This window comes from Rhinoderma darwinii, chromosome 2, assembly GCF_050947455.1.
Source record: "Rhinoderma darwinii isolate aRhiDar2 chromosome 2, aRhiDar2.hap1, whole genome shotgun sequence".
Lineage (NCBI taxonomy): Eukaryota > Metazoa > Chordata > Amphibia > Anura > Rhinodermatidae > Rhinoderma > Rhinoderma darwinii.
In genome coordinates, this window is record NC_134688.1 from 192,165,330 (window position 1) to 192,181,332 (window position 16,003).

Consider the following 16,003-nt stretch of genomic DNA (forward strand, 5'->3'; position numbering starts at 1 on the left):
CCACATATGTATGAATTTTTTTTAACCCATTATTATACCCTCTTATGCACCGATGTAGTCCGCACAGTTAACATATGCCCCCACATTATAAAACTGAAATACCAGTAAAACCCCAAACAGAAATACCAAGCAAAATCTGTGATCCAAAAGCGTAATGGCGCTCCCTCTCTTCTGAACCCTACAGCGTGAACAAACAGCAGTTTACGTCAACAGATATGCCATCGCCATACCCGGGAGAACCAGCTTAACATTTTATAAAGGTATTGGTCTTCAGTGGCACAAACTGCTGGGCACAACATATTATGCACTAAAATGGCATATCAGTAGAAAATTTTAATTTTTACTTTGCACCATCCACTGCGCATTCATTTCTAATGAAGACACGTGGGGTCAAAATGCTCACTACACCCCTTAATATGCCCTACGGGTGCAGTTCCTGAAGTAGGGGTCATTAATTGGGGGTTTGTTTTACGATTTGAGCTCAGAGCCCTGCAATTGTGGGCCAATGCTGTGAAAATCACCAAAATGGGCCTCAAATGCGCATGGTGCTCTTCACTTGAGCCCTGTCATATGTCCAAGCAAAAGATAAATGCCTTGAGGGCTGCAGTTTCCAAAATGGTGTCTTTTGGAGGGTTTTTTCTAGGTTTTGGCAGAAGACTTTCTCAAACCGGACATGGTGCCTAAAATATGTTCTTAAAAAAAAAAAGAAATAAATAAGGCCCCAAAATCCACTAGGTGCTCCTTTGCTTCTGAGGCCGGTGTTTCAGTCCATTAGCGCACTAGGGCCACATGTGGGATATTTCTGAAAACTGCAGAATCTGGGCAATAAATATTGAGTTGCATTTTTCTGGTAAAACCTTCTGTGTTATATAAAAAAAAAAAAAATTACTACAAATGAAATTTGTAAAAAAAAAATAAAATAATTTGTACATTTCACCTACACTTTGCTTTAACTGGTTCCCGACCGCTGGCTGTATTTTTACGGCCTACGGTCAGGGTCCTTAAAACCCGAGCCATAGACTTTTTACGGCTCGGGTTTTAACTTGCTGCCCGCACGATCGGGCAGCTGAATGTCGGGTCTCCGGCTGTCAGTAACTGCTTTCGCTGCTTCTGTCTTCTCCGATGTCTTTTTACACAGCGCTCAATGAATGCTGTGTATAGGAATAGAGACAGCAGCAGCGCCGCTGTCTCTATTCCTCCCGGTGATCATGTGACTGGTCACATGATCGCCAGGTGCCGTTACTTACAGACTGCTGCTGGGTCTAACAAGACCCAGCACAGCCCAGTTAGTGACAATCGTCACTATGAGAGGGCTGATTTCCCCTGTAACTGGGGCTGCTGTGCAGCTCCAGTTACAGTGGAAAAACATGGTGTAAAAGAAAGAAAAAATATATATAAGTTTCCCCAAAGGTCTTTTTTGACCTTTGGGGAACAGACCATAGTAATAAAAAAATAATAAAGTGCAAAAAAAATTTAAATAATAAAATACACAAAATACCCACCCCAAAAAAAAACGTTCCCCCCCGCCAATCATTGTTGTAACGCTATCGCTGACCCAATTACTCTAATATAAACATGTAATATATTAGAATTTACGGTAGACAATGACGATCACAAATAAAAGGTCTATTTTAGGGTAAAACTATGTTATTACCCAAAAAAATAGCTGAAACGTAAAAAAGCTTATTTTTTTACTATTATTTTCAAACTTTATGAATAAAAATTCTAAAATAGCAAAAAAGGTGTGTGTAAAAACGATAAAAAATGAAACCTGCATTGTCTACGGAAAAAACGTCGCAAAAATCACGTCGTTAGCCCAACAAATAAAAAAGTTATAGCCATTTAACTAACACGTGCTAAAAAGGGCTAAACGATGTCTGGTCCTGAAGGCGCAAAATAGCCCGGTCCTGAACTGGTTAATTCCTGTGAAACGCCTAAAGGGTTAAGACTCTTTCTGAATAATGTTTTGAATACTTTGAGGGGTGCCGTTTTTAAAATGGGGTTATTTATGGGGACTTTCTAATATATAAGGCCCTCAAAGCCACTTCACAACTGAACTGGTCCCTGAAAAATAGCCTTTTGACATTTTCTTGAAAATGTGAGAAATTGCTGCTAAAATTCTAAGCCTTGTGATGTCATAGAAAAATAAAAGGACGTTCAAAAAAACTATGCAAATATAAAGTAGACATATGGGAAATGTTAATTAGTAACTATTTTGTGTGGTATTACGATCTGTCTTACAAGCAGATGCATCTATATTGAGAAAAATGCCAATTTTTCTAAATTCTCAAAATTTTGGGTTTTTTCACAAATAAATATTGAATTTAACAATCCAATTTTTCCACTAACAAAGTCCAACATGTCACGAAAAAAATCTCAAAAATCGCTTGGATAGGCAAAAGCATTCCAAAGTTATTACCACATAAAGTAACACGTCGGATTTGACAATATAGGCGGTATCCACAAGGCCAAAACGGACTGTCTCCACGGGTTTAATAACCCACACACCACTGCAAACATGAGAATTTTATAGTGGGTTTCCAGTTGTATGCAAAGAGTAATCCCTGCATAATGAAAGGTTCTGCATCTTTCTAATATACGTTGCTTTTAAATTCCTTAGCATTTTCAAGATCTTGTTTGCCGTAAGTAGATGAAAACATTTGTGTTCAGATCCAGAGGCTAGACCCACTCACAGCGGAGAGTCTGATACAATTGTATCCTGTCTTCTTACAGATGCATTTGGCTAGCATTGTACATGGATTGTAGCAAATGGGAATCCAGTTGAGATTTTGATGCCTAGCAACCGTTACTAAATCTTTCAACTTTTTTATACAACTTAAAAAAAAATAACAAATATTATTATTATTAATAATAATAATAATAATAATATATATATTTATTAATAAGAAAATAATATTATATACATACGAATTCCCAGGGTTAACAGATATGATCAATGGTAACAGTGCTATTACTATGTGACATGTAGACGTATAACTGAAACGGGGATTAACATCCTCTACTGGAAATCCTCTTCTTCCATGCCTGCAATCCTTATAGGGCTGTATTCTCTTTCACAGCCAGACTCTCTGGCATTGGATTGCATGGCTTATTATAGAAATGACTGCACACACATAACCTCCAAGCCTGACCTTCATAGAAAATGGGAAAAATGGAGAGGGAGCGGGAACCACTATTCTAAGTGGTAAACAATAGAAGGCCTCGTAAAGAGAGGTCTCCATAAAGTACATACAGTTGATCAAAATGTGCACCTTTTTGAAAAATTTGGTTTGGCAGCAATAGATCACTGTGGAAATTGGATGTGTGGTCCTCGCCACTGCCATCAAATTTGTGCCGATCAAGGAACAGCACTGCAGGATGGTTATATATTGGTTACATGATGGAATCTCCAGTTAGGCTACATTCACACGACAGGGAAAAATAGCTGTTTGACGGACATATTTATTTTCTTTTTTTCTTTTTTTAACAGCCATCAAATGGCAGTCTTTAGAACAGTGTGGTTCTATGGCTGTTGTTTTAACTGTCCGTGAACACTGGCTGCCAAAAAATAGGACGTCCTATTTTTGGCTGTTTTCACGGCTAGACGGCCCCATAGAACTTAATGGATCAGTTTTTAATGGCCGTTTTGATGGCAAAAACTGATCCTGGTCCCCAAGATGACTCCCTGTGAACAGCGCTACTTTAAGTGCGGAGCACGGGGAAGTCCTTGATGTCACGGTCTATATATAGCCAATGAAGTCAGGGTCTCCTCCTGGCGACGCTACACATTTTTTTTTAAGCCCATGAAAAATGGATGACAAACGAACATTAAAAACAGACAGACTGGAAATGGGGGACAGTCTTTCATGGCTGTTTTGCATCAGCATGTCTCCAAATTGACAGTTGATCAGTTTTTAATGGCTTTTTTTTCCATTGTGTGAATGTAGTTCTAAGAGTATGTTAACATCTCAAAGTACGCCTGAAAAAAATGGTAGCTTTATTTATTTCAGTTACTTATATAGCGCCAACATATTAAACAGCGCTGTACAGAGGTCCTCTTTTACTGTCCCCATTGGGGCTCACAATCCAAATTCCCTATTGGTATGTTTTCGGGGCTGAACGCCTACAAACATCTGCCCATTGAAATTGGGAAAAACGGCCTTCTGTTCAGACGGGGTGGTTTTTTTTACACCCATTTTAAAAACGGCGCGTAAAAAGAAGGGAGCATGTCACTTCTTGATCAGTTTTTGGAGCGTTTTTTCATAGAGTCAATAGAAAAAACGTCTAGAAAAAAAAAAAACGCCCCAAAAATGTTTTCAGCTTTAAAAACACCTGAAAATCAGAGGCTGTTTTCTCTGAAAGCAGCTCCGTAATTTTCAGCCGTTTTTACTGGTGCGTGTGAACATACCCTTAGGGCCTGTTCACATCACCGTTCGCTTTCCGTTCCGGGGTTCCGTCGGAGGTTTCCGTTGGGTGAACTCCGCAGCGGAAAATGAAAGTGAAACCACAGCTTCCGTTTCAGTCACCATTGATATCAATGGTGATGGAAACATCGCTAATGGTTTCCATTAGTCACCATTTCGGCAGGTTTCCGGTTTTCCGACGGAATCAATAGCGGAGTCGACTGCGCTATTGATTCCGTTGGAAAACCGGAAACCTGCCGGAATGGTGATGAACGGAAACCATTAGCGAGGTTTCCGTCACCATTGATATCAATGGTGACTGAAACGGAAGCTGTGGTTTCACTTTCCGTTGCGGTTCACCCGATAGAAACCTCCGACGGAACCCCGGAACGGAAAGCCAGCAGTGATGTGAACAGGCCCTTAGAGATCATCAAGTAGCAATGGTTTCATTTTATTAGACTTCTGTATCCATAGTGAGCCAAACATTGAACACCAATGCATGTATAACAGGTGTATATAATCTTTCTTCATGGAGGATTTACATAGGACAATTACTGTTACAATCATCTATTATATACCTATTATATACAGTTGACCAAAGACCAGTTAAGCAGATTACACGTTGTATTGAGTGAAATCTTATTTGTGCCAAAGGAATACCAGGAAAGGCGAATATATGAACACATATTTTCCCCTAAATATTGGACCAGAGTAACATTTCCCTCCCCCACAACAAATCGAAGCGACGAGTAACTGGCAGCTTGTTATTTGGCATTTTTGGAAGGCAACTGCCCATCCTCACGAACCTCTGTACTAGTGGAACGGAAGGTGACGTTTTGGCTCAATCCTGTTCATTTGCACAACTATTTGATACCATGCCTTTCTATTCAGTTCACCAGATTGGAGTTTTGTATATAATGACCTGATTTTATTGATTTTTATTATTCAATTGGATTCTTTTACAAGAAAAGAGTTTTAGAAAACAAGCCCCATCAGTCACAGGCTACAGGTCATGGAAAAAACATGGCTTTTGTGCAGTAGGGCATGGCCCGTGAAGGCGGTGACTGCATTCCTCACATACTGACACCCTAAGGCTACAAAAAAAAAAAGAAGAAACAATTCAGTTAGTGGTATATATCCAATGTGCGTATGCGGCTCAGAAACTAGAGGTGGTGCTACAGGTAGTACAGGTAGGGTACTACACAGCTACAATACCCAAATATCCTTTATGGTATAAATGGTAACATCATTGTAATGATTTCCTAGTTACATGTTGGCAAATGGGCTGAATTTACATGAAGATTTTGACACCAAAGCAAACAGAAATCATGATTGTTGACTATTGGGAAAATGTAAAGCTCTGAAACAGCCTAATGGCATGTTCACACGGCATCTGTACGAAGCAGAAAAATACGGAGGCTGTTCAAGAGAACAGTCCATAGGAAATGGCCAAAATCTGCCTCAAACAGAAGTGACATGCATTTTATTTGGTTTATTTTTTTACACAAGGCGTAGCAACGTAAAATTACACATAGCGACGTGTAACGACATAAATTTACACCTATGCACTACCCACCTTTTAACCATTGAAATCAATGCCAAGCTGTTGGCAGGTGTTTTCATGCCGCATTTTGGAGCGTAACGCAACAGTTTTATGCTTTGAAAAACGAAACTGTGTGAACCTACCCTAAAAGACTAAATTATCATCGTTAGACACACCGGGCAGATCCGGCGGACATCCCATACCAGAGACATCTACAATCAGCGACAGTGATGAAGGCCGTGGGTCGGCCGAAACGTTCTATCAAGTCGCTTAGTACTACAATACCACCATTTTGTTGCAATAAAACTTAAATATAGTTTGCATCTTGATCTCTCTTGTACTTTTGTGTGTGCTGGGGTTAGATTTCTCTAAAATATTATCGTTGTCGGCAGCACATCTCCCTGTGTAAGCAGCGAGACGTGCTGCAGACATTATAATAATGTATGGGAAAAAGCGATCGAGGTAAGGAGCACAGCTCCTTGTGACTGGAGCAAACAAGCGCCAAACAAAATTGGCCGGTATAAACCTTTAGGAAAACGCATCTGTGCTTTGAATTGGGCTATTGGTGGATTAAGAACACAATTAACTTTCTGAGCACACAGATCATGTGTTATTTGGATTATATTAATTTTACTATGTCTTTAACTTACGCAACTGTATTGTTGATGTTTATTGTAAACATGCAATTGGTGCCACCACCGTGATTACATAAACACACCTCAGTCTGTTGCTTTGTCCACCCCCTATGCTTTACATTAAAGCTCTGCCAGTTCACATATGCGGTGGAGGCTCAGATAGGGGCTTCCGTCGCAGATCTGGCCGAGGTTACCGGAAACAATAGCGCAGCACCCCAGGAAAAAAACAAAAAACTATGGAACCCATTAGGCCGGATTCACACGAGCATGTTGGGTCCGTGATGTACAGACCGTATCTCGGCAGTATTTCCCGGTCCGAAAACACTTCAGGGAGCCGGGCTCCTAGCATCATAGTTATTCATGACGCTAGGAGTCCCTGCATTGATGCGGGAAAACTGCCCCATACTGAAAACATGATTAAAGTACAGGACAGTATTCCCACAATGAGGCAGGGACTCCTAGCATCATACGTAACTATGATCCTAGGAGCCCGGCTCCCTGAAGTGTGTTCGGTCTGGAAAATACTGCCGACATACGGACCGTATATCACGGACCGAACATGCTCGTGTAAATCCGGCCTTAAAGTTAATGGGTTCCATCGGCCGCCGGTGATATCCGTGGTGCAACGGAACCATCACTTCTGGTGTTCGCTTGGTCTGCTCCTCTGACTTGGTAGAATGGAAACCTCCGACGCAGGTGTGATCATAGTAACTAGTGTATAAAACGCGCCCACTAGGAAGTCTGTACCAAGAAAATATTTTCAGCACGATAGAATCTATCGATCTATATCTATTAGAATAGAACGATTATAAGCTACAAGCAAATAAACAAACTAGTGACAAAAGCTCATCAGGTAACTACCGCTCAGCCATAACATTAAAACCACTCACAGGTGAATGGAAAAACAAATCCGGTCATCAACGCTACCTGTCAAGTTCTTAGGCCCCATCCTTAACTAACATATTTTTGCGGCTGCAATTCACCTGAAAATCTGCAGGTAAATTGCGACACCATTCATTTCAATGGACCCATGCACACGACCGTGGTTTCCACGGTCCATACATGGCCCAGGAGCCGCAAAAAGAACTGACATGTCTTATTACGGCCGTGTTTTGTGGTCCATGCGCATAGAAATTAACGCACGCGGCCATGTGCACGGCCTGCGATTTGCAGGCGGCCTGGCGGGTGACACTCCGCAACCGTCCGACCCGAAAATCACAGGCGTGCACATGGCTACGGTAGTGCATGAGGCCTTAGGCTTTGTTCACATCTGCGTTGTGCCTTCCATTCTAGTGGATCCATCAGAGGACCACAAGAACAGAAGTAAACGTTTCAGTCAAAAAACTCATTGATCTCAATGGGTTTTATTTTTGTATCAGTTGTGCTCAGTTAGGTCCAGTCGGTTTCCGTCTTTTTGACTGAAGCAATAGTCTGCTGCGCCATTGTTTCCGTCAAAAATTACGGAAACCTACCTTTGTTTTTTTTAACATTGAAGTCAATAGATGACGGATACAAACTGATATGCCATCCGTTTGTATCAGTTATGTATTACGTTTAACGGATCCGTTTTTTTTCTGCACATGCGCAGACTAAAAACGAAGGGAAGAAAGATGCAAAGATAAAAACGGATCCGTTAAATACGGAGTATAACTGATGAAAAATTGACACAAATGGAAAGAAGTCCGTTTTTTTTTTATGGATCCGGTAAACTGACCCGTCAAAAAAAACTAAAACATTTTACCTACTCTTGCATTCAGTTTGGCATCCGTCAGTCTGCCACTTTTTCAACGGATCCGCTAAAACGGATGCCACAATGCAGATGTGAACAAAGCCTTAAAGTTGATGTGTTGGAAGCAGAAAAAAAAATAGACAAGCATAAGAATCTAAGTAACTTTGACTAGGGCCAAATTGTTATGGCTGGAAGACTGGGTCAGAGCATCTCCATAACGGTTTGGGGTGTTCCAAGGAAGGACAACTAGTGACCGGGTCATGGACACCCAAGGCTCATTATTACAAATTGGGAGAAAAGGCTAACCAGTCTGGTCCGATCCCACAGAAGAGCTACTGTAGAACAAATTGCTGAAAAAGATCAAGCAGACTATGACCGAAAGGTGGCAGAAGTCAGCGCACCACAGCTTGCTGAGTTTTGGGATGCATAAACACAGACTGGTCAAAGTGCCCATGCTGACCCCTGTCCAACATTGAAAGCTTCTACAATGAGAACACGAACATCAGAACTTGTCTATGGAGCAATGGAAAAGGTTAGCCTGGTCTGATGAATCAAGTTTTCTTCTACATAATGTGGACGGCCGTGTGGATCGCTTACTTGTGGGGGAGAGATGGCATCAGGATGTACAATAGGAAGAACACAAGCCGCTGGAGGCAGTGTAATGCTCTGCTGGTAAGCCTCGGGTCCTGGCATTCCTGTGGATGTTAGTTTGACACGTACCACTTATCTAAAACAAGTGCACCCTTTAATGGCAACATCCCTAAAGGCAGTGGCCTCTTTCGGCAGTATAATGCGCCCTGCCACACTGCAAAAATGGTTTCTCTTCGAGGAACATAAACTAGACAAAGAGTCAAGATGTTGACTTGGCCTCCAAATTCCCCAGATCTCAATCTGATCGAGCATCTATGAGATATGCGGAAAAAACGAGTCTGATCCATGGACCTCACAACTTACTGGACTTAAAGGATCTGCTCTTAACGTCATGGTGCCAGACACCACAGGATACCTTCAGAGGTCTGCCTAGGTCAGAGTGGTTTTTGTAGCACGAGGGGGACAGACAATATTTGGAAGGAGGTTTCAATGTTATGGCTAAACAGTGTATCTTAAAATCTGAGAAAATGAGCCTCAATGAGGCTCAGCAATATTTGTCATTCTGGCATCTGCCATCAATAAACAATATTGAATAAAAACTGACACCTGCATAAGGATCACCGCATGTCAAGAATGATTAAGCACAGAATCATGTATACACAACCTACGCAATATCCTGCTTCACCCAGATTTACATATTGTACAGCTAATAAAAAGGAGATGTAGAGTAGAACAGCTCCAACTGCCTCAATATAGCGCTGTTCACACTGGCGTCATAAACTTTATTTGTATAGGACCCATGATGGACGTGACAGATCCATCTTGTAACAGCTCTTTCAGGTGTCTGGACTGTTATTCTGCCTGTCAGGGGCAGCGAATGTCTAACAGAATGAAACCATGACATTAGAATGAACAAAGCCTAATGCAGTGTAAGTTCAGTGTATGCGCCGGAATATTCTCCTGGACTCCTATGGGCCTGATGAAAGTGTGGTTATGGTATACGTCTGGCCAGTGTGTTCTGACATCTCTCTACACTTTTTCATACAGTTAGGGGGGATTCACACGAGCGTGTATTCGGTCCGTGCGGGCCGCGTGGTTTTCACGCGGCACGCATGGACCAATACAAGTCTATGGGGCAGTACAGACAGTCCGTGCTTTTTGCGCAGCGTTTGTCTGCTGCGCAAAAAGCGCGACAGGTTCAATAACTCTGCGTATTTCGCGCATCACGCACCCATTGAAGTCAATGGGTGCGTGAAAATCACGCGCACCACACGGAAGCACTTCCGTGGGACGAGCGTGATTCGCGCAACAGCAGTGAAAAGGATGAATGAAAACCGAAAAGCACCACGTGCTTTTCTGTTTCCGAACATCCAAACGGAGTGTCTTTGCGATGAGCGAAGCCGGACAAGCGTACCGAACTTCACCGGGTTCGGCCAAACTCGTTTTGGCCGATCCCGGCAAAAAAATTATCGGTACGCGACGTCAGGAGATAGTCACTGTCCATGGTGCTGAAAGAGTTAAACTGTTTCAGCACCATGGACAGTGACTTGCGATCCCAAAATACATTAACCTGTAAAAAAAAAACGAAGTTCTAACTTACCGATTACTCCTGTCTCCTTCCTGCAGTCCGACCTCCCGGGATGACACTTCAGTTCAAGTGACAGCTCCAGCCAATCACAGGCCAAGCACAGGCTGCAGCCAATCACAGGCTGCAGCGGTCACTTGGACTGCTGCGTCATCCAGGGAGGTGGGGCCCGATGTCGAGAGGCGCGTCACCAAGGACGCGTCACCAAGGCAACGGCCGGGAAGTTCTCGGTAAGTAGGAACTTTATCTTTTTTTTTTACAGGTTTTTCGCTGTTGTGTTCGGCATTCACTGTCGAGGGTGCTGAAAGATTTAGCTCTTTCAGCACCTTGGACAGTGACGGGCGTTGACAAGCCTCATCTCTATGATGCCGGCTGCGCGAAAATCACGCAGCCGCGCATGACACACGCAGCTGTCAAATGTTTTTTGCGCTCGCAAAACGCTGCGTTGTTTGCGCGCGCAAAAACGCAACGTTCGTGTGAATCTGGCCTTAGGAAGAAAAAAAAGACGGCTACGCTTTTCTACACTTTTCAGGTATCAAGCAAAAACAAACAAAGAAAACAAAAACCAAACGATAATCACTTGAGCTTGTCAATGTGGATGGCATACACTTACATACGTCCAAAATCATACATTACAAGACTCTACCGGTCATATGCGGAACTTTTAATAAAAAAAAATCACAAGGACAACAGTAAATAGGCGTCAGCAACAATAAATCTTGACAGTCAAACAGATCAGGTGACAAGGTTTTGATTGGAGTTGAAAACACACACGCACCTTGAAAGCCATCCGCTGACCAGGTTATCATATATGTTTCATTTGAATATACTCTACATAAACAGCAAGGCCCACCTTTTGATATACTCCGGGTAATCTCCCTCCAGCATAGTGCAAAACCGCCAGAAGGAAACAGATGACCAACGTTTACCTGCAATACCCCCAAATAAGGCGTGGCTTAAGATGCTTCGCCCGCGCCATACACGGCGGGTGCCAACGGTTTTAAACAGCTAATACCCATTGGCATCAGTCGGGATCTTAGCACTCCAATCCTGCCCGTTTAACCACTCAAACAGTAGCATCTGAAGGGTAAGGGCATGTTCACACGCAGTGACAAAAAACATCTGAAAATACGGAGGGGTTTTCAGGCGAAAACAGCTCCTGATTTTCAGATGTTTTTGTAACTATTCGCATTTTTCGCAGCGTATTTTATCGCCGTTATTGGAGCTGTTTTTCAATGGAGTCAATGAAAAACGGCTCCAAAAACGTCCCAAGAAGTGACATGCACTTCTTTTTTGTGGGCATCTTTTTACGCGCCGTGTTTTGACAGCAACGCGTAACATTAGACCTCGTGGGAACAGAACATCGTAAAACCCATTGCAAGCAATGGGCAGATGTTAGTAGGCGTAATTCGAGGCGTAAAATGCCCAAATTACGGCTGAAAACAGTGCGTGTGAACGTGCCCTTAGACAGAGAGGGGGCTCCGGATGGTGAATGCGGTTAAATAAAAACCCAAAAGTACTGAGGTTTTTTTTCCCATCCCACCAAAGAATTTGTTTTCAGTTTCCCAGTACATTATAGAAGTACAATAAATGGTACCATACACGTCACAAAAAAAACAAACCCTTATACGGCTATGTTAAACGGGAAAAAAACAAAAAATAAGCAAACAAAACAATAAAAAAAAAAAATGTCACGGCTCTTGGCACGAAATGATGGAAAAATAGTCTGTCTCTAAGGGGTTAAATGTTGATCAATCTGTGCATTTCCACTGGGTGACTTGTTACGAAAGCGGAGGTGCAAAGTGAGGTGGATTTCATTACAGTTGGATATGTTTGTTGTGTAGACCGCTCTTTGTCAGCAGAAATTGCTCTCTTACCTGTGGCTCTACACACTATAGTTCTAAAATAAGATTATACCGCTCCAACAGTTTTAAAGGGATTTTTTACACAGGCCGACACTCGGCGGGTACAGCGATCGCTTGCTCCTGTCAGACGGAGCTATGGATGGGGATGTCCCCATACATTATCATCACGTTGGCAGCGCATCTCTGTTTACACAGGGATATGTGCTGCCGACAACGATAATCTTTTCTTTTTTACAACTATACGACCAGCAGATGATCAAACGTTTGCTCGTTCATCTGCTGATCGTCCCCCTGTTTACACAGGGCAATTATCTATGGACGCTCGTCTGCCCGGTAATCATCCTACCGTTTGGATCATTCATCACAACGCAGATTTTATTCCCATACAAGGATAAAAGTGTTTTAAACATGTAGTAAAATGTATAAAAACGGCACACCAAACACATCCAGCCCGACCCTGGGTTTCACCCTACCGGCTTCTTCTGGGACTTGTAAGAAGCCGGAAGGGCGAAACCCAGCGGTCGGGCTGGATGTGTTTGGCGTGCCGTTTTTATACATTTTACTACAGGTTTGAAACTCTTATCCTTGTGAGTGGGGGGGGGGGAATAAAATCATCTGTTACCGGATATAACTGCGTGCAGTGGCAAAAGCTTGGACGTTCTGAAGTAGCCCTCGTAGAACTACAGGAGGAATGGTGAAACCTTTTTTGGGACTTCATTAATTTTTTATCTGCATACGTGCTGGGGAAAGGGCATTTACCGAGGACTTTTCTTCTAGGCTGTTAATATCGGACAATTGTCATTCCGATTTCTATCAATCGTAGCGGAGATTCCTACAAATCGTAATGACAGTTATGTGTAATCAGATTGCAGGTAAAACTAGAATGTGTAGATCCACAAGTAAAATAGAGCAATTCCTGCTGATAAAGAGCGGTCTACACAACAACAACTGTAGTGAAATCCACCTCACTTTGCACCATTGTATCCTACAATATCAGGCATTAGCACAACATTAGACGTCCCTACTACAGCAGACGTGCTGAGAAGCATTCCAGCTCCAGGGATCAGCCTGCCCATGGCAGGTCAGAAGTAGTTCTACCACATTCTTCTCTCTGAAGCCCCTTCAGTCAGCACTGGCAGCCTGTGTGGAGCATAAACAGGATCCAACATGCTCCAGGATATCAGTACTGAAAAAAGGCCAAGGCAAGAGGCAGCGCTGCGGTCAGAGCCACGCCACATTCTCAGCCTCCTCCTAACACCTGAGTGCTGGACATTTCATACAACCGACAGAAACCGGCAATAAAGGAGCTGCGGTTTAACCCCTAAATACAAGCAGTCAGACAATGCTACAGGTATTGTACATTAAAAAGCTGCTCCACTTACACAATGTCAATACTGTAGATCTCTATAGCTGCAGTCTATGAATCTTGCAAAGTAACTGCAGCAAAAGGGGTGGCATTTTTTGCATATTTCATAGCAAGTTCAGAATATAATGACGCCACTGAACTAAAATAGGAAATCCACAAACTAACGGAGAGTGTAGGACTCACCTTAGTTTATCTTCATGGAATCCATTAAGCCCCAGACTGTCAGGACGCTCCTTTCTTCTCCTGTACAGGTCTGACTGTGACAACGCTTTCAGCTGCAATGCACTCATTTTTTTTTTTTTTTTGAGAACACAAAAATGTAAAACTAGAGAGAAAAAAAAAAAAAAAAGTATCTTAAGCGTAGCCTGCAGAGATAGCAGAGTGGTGTGCCCGCACACCTGCACGATTACAGGCTCCGAATTCTTTGCCAGAAGCACTGAGAGCGGCTTCCTGTTTCTCACAAGCACACACCCTTCATCGAGGCCACTACGGTATGCTCCCCTTATCACCTACACACCTATGGGACGCTCCACAACTGCCTGCTATTTGGCTGGAGGCGGCCCTACTGGCTCCTCTTTTGTCCTCAGTCTCTGTGCACACAGTGTCATTGTTGTGCTAAGTGGACAGTCACCCACACATCATAATGTCAGATTTATGCATGAAAGGACACAACTAGCAGAGCCAACAGTAATCTATCCCTATAGTGACACAAGAACACGTGACATCATTGCTGGTAATGTACGGTCAATCTTCTAGATCACATTCTTAAGGCTGGGTTCACACTGTGCACCTTGGTTGCATTTCTACCATGTATTTTGTGTTTCGGTTGTTGAACTCCAATTGAGAGACACGGGAGTTCATCTAACTAAACAAGAAAAAGCATGTTAAAAAGCACAACGAAAACGCAGTGTGTGAACCCGGTCTTACAACAGTCACTTACCAGTACATAGAAAACACCTAATATTCTGAGAAGTACACCCTGTGTGGGTCTAAATGTTCTCAATTATTCACAGAGCTCTAGATATGTTGTAAGAATGCTGGACAGTAGGTTGACAATGTTTTGCTAAAATAAATGCGGTTTTGGGGTATATTCAAATGAGGCAGATTTGTTTTTGACATTTCTGCAACGAAAATCTGTCTCAGAGTTGGAGCAGTCACAAATGTCTGGAACAAATCTGCTGCACAGAGAGAGGGTGACAATAGAGCTCCCCCTCGGTACTGTCCCCCCTCAACTTTAGTAGTAAAATAGTGTCTCCCACGCTATCCTACACTTCCACAGTCAGTAGATACCCCACTTCCTCTGTCGCCACATTATAAGTGCCCTATCTCCTACATAATCTGATCGGCGCTGTAATGTAGAGAACAGTGGTTTTTAGTTACAAATACGATCATTTTTGCCAAAGTTATGAACAATTTTAGATTTATGCCAATTCGTTTCTTAATACCGAGTGGGCGTTATGAAGAAGAGTATGACGCTGACCAATCTGCATTATACACTTCTCTTCATTCAGGTTTAGCTGTACTCACAGCTTCGGTAAAGTTTCTGTGGGTGTATGTGACAGCACAGCGTGATCTCGCGAGATCACGCTGTGCGGTGAGTACAGCTAAACATGAAAGAGAAGTGCTCGCGAGATCATGCTGTGCAAGTCCCACGGAAACTTTATTTAAGTGTCGGGAGTGTGAATAGACATCGCATCATGGCTGGAGGCAATGTCTATTCACTCTCAAGACACCAGTAAAATTAATGTGGGAGTAACTGACAGCACAGCGTGATCTCACGAGATCATGCTGTGCTGTGAGTACAGCTAAACATAAATGAAGAGAAGTGTATGACGCTGATTGGTCACGGATTGAGTCAGCATCATACACTTCTCTTTACAACGTCCACTTGGCAAAAAGATAAAAAATGCCCAGTTGTCTTAAGAAACTAATTAGCATAAATCTAAAATTGCTCATAATTTGCTAAAAAATTATCCTTTTTAAAAAAACAAAACAAAAAAAACACTTATCTACATTACAGCGCCAATCAGATTATGTAGGAGATAGGGCACTTAAAGAGGCTCGGTCACCAGATTATAAGTACACAGCCTACTGTCACTAAGCATAGCATCCCCCCACTTCTACAGTAGTTACAACAAGGACTCCCTTCCCACACACACGCTTGCGACAACCCTCATCTGGCAAGAAGCTACACACAAGCACCTATTGCTGGCTGCTGTACGTAGCTTTCTGCAACCAGACTATGGCAAGAAGAGCATAAAGCGCGATCATACGAGAGCTGCTGTG

General features: G+C 42.7%; 1 protein-coding gene across 5 annotated transcripts in view; it reads right to left on the minus strand.

The window, feature by feature from the left end:
* The window catches only part of LIMS1 (LIM zinc finger domain containing 1), a 95,415-nt gene that overhangs the window by 38,065 nt on the left and 41,347 nt on the right, over positions 1-16,003 (minus strand). Inside the window, exon 2 of one of the 5 annotated variants that reach the window (XM_075852666.1) lies at positions 13,901-14,042. The exons of the other annotated variants lie outside the window; for them this stretch is intronic. Within the exon in view, the coding sequence (XP_075708781.1) occupies positions 13,901-14,007 (107 nt within the window). The 5' untranslated portion in view covers positions 14,008-14,042. The remainder of the gene's footprint in view (positions 1-13,900; positions 14,043-16,003) is intronic. 5 annotated transcript variants of the gene reach the window in all.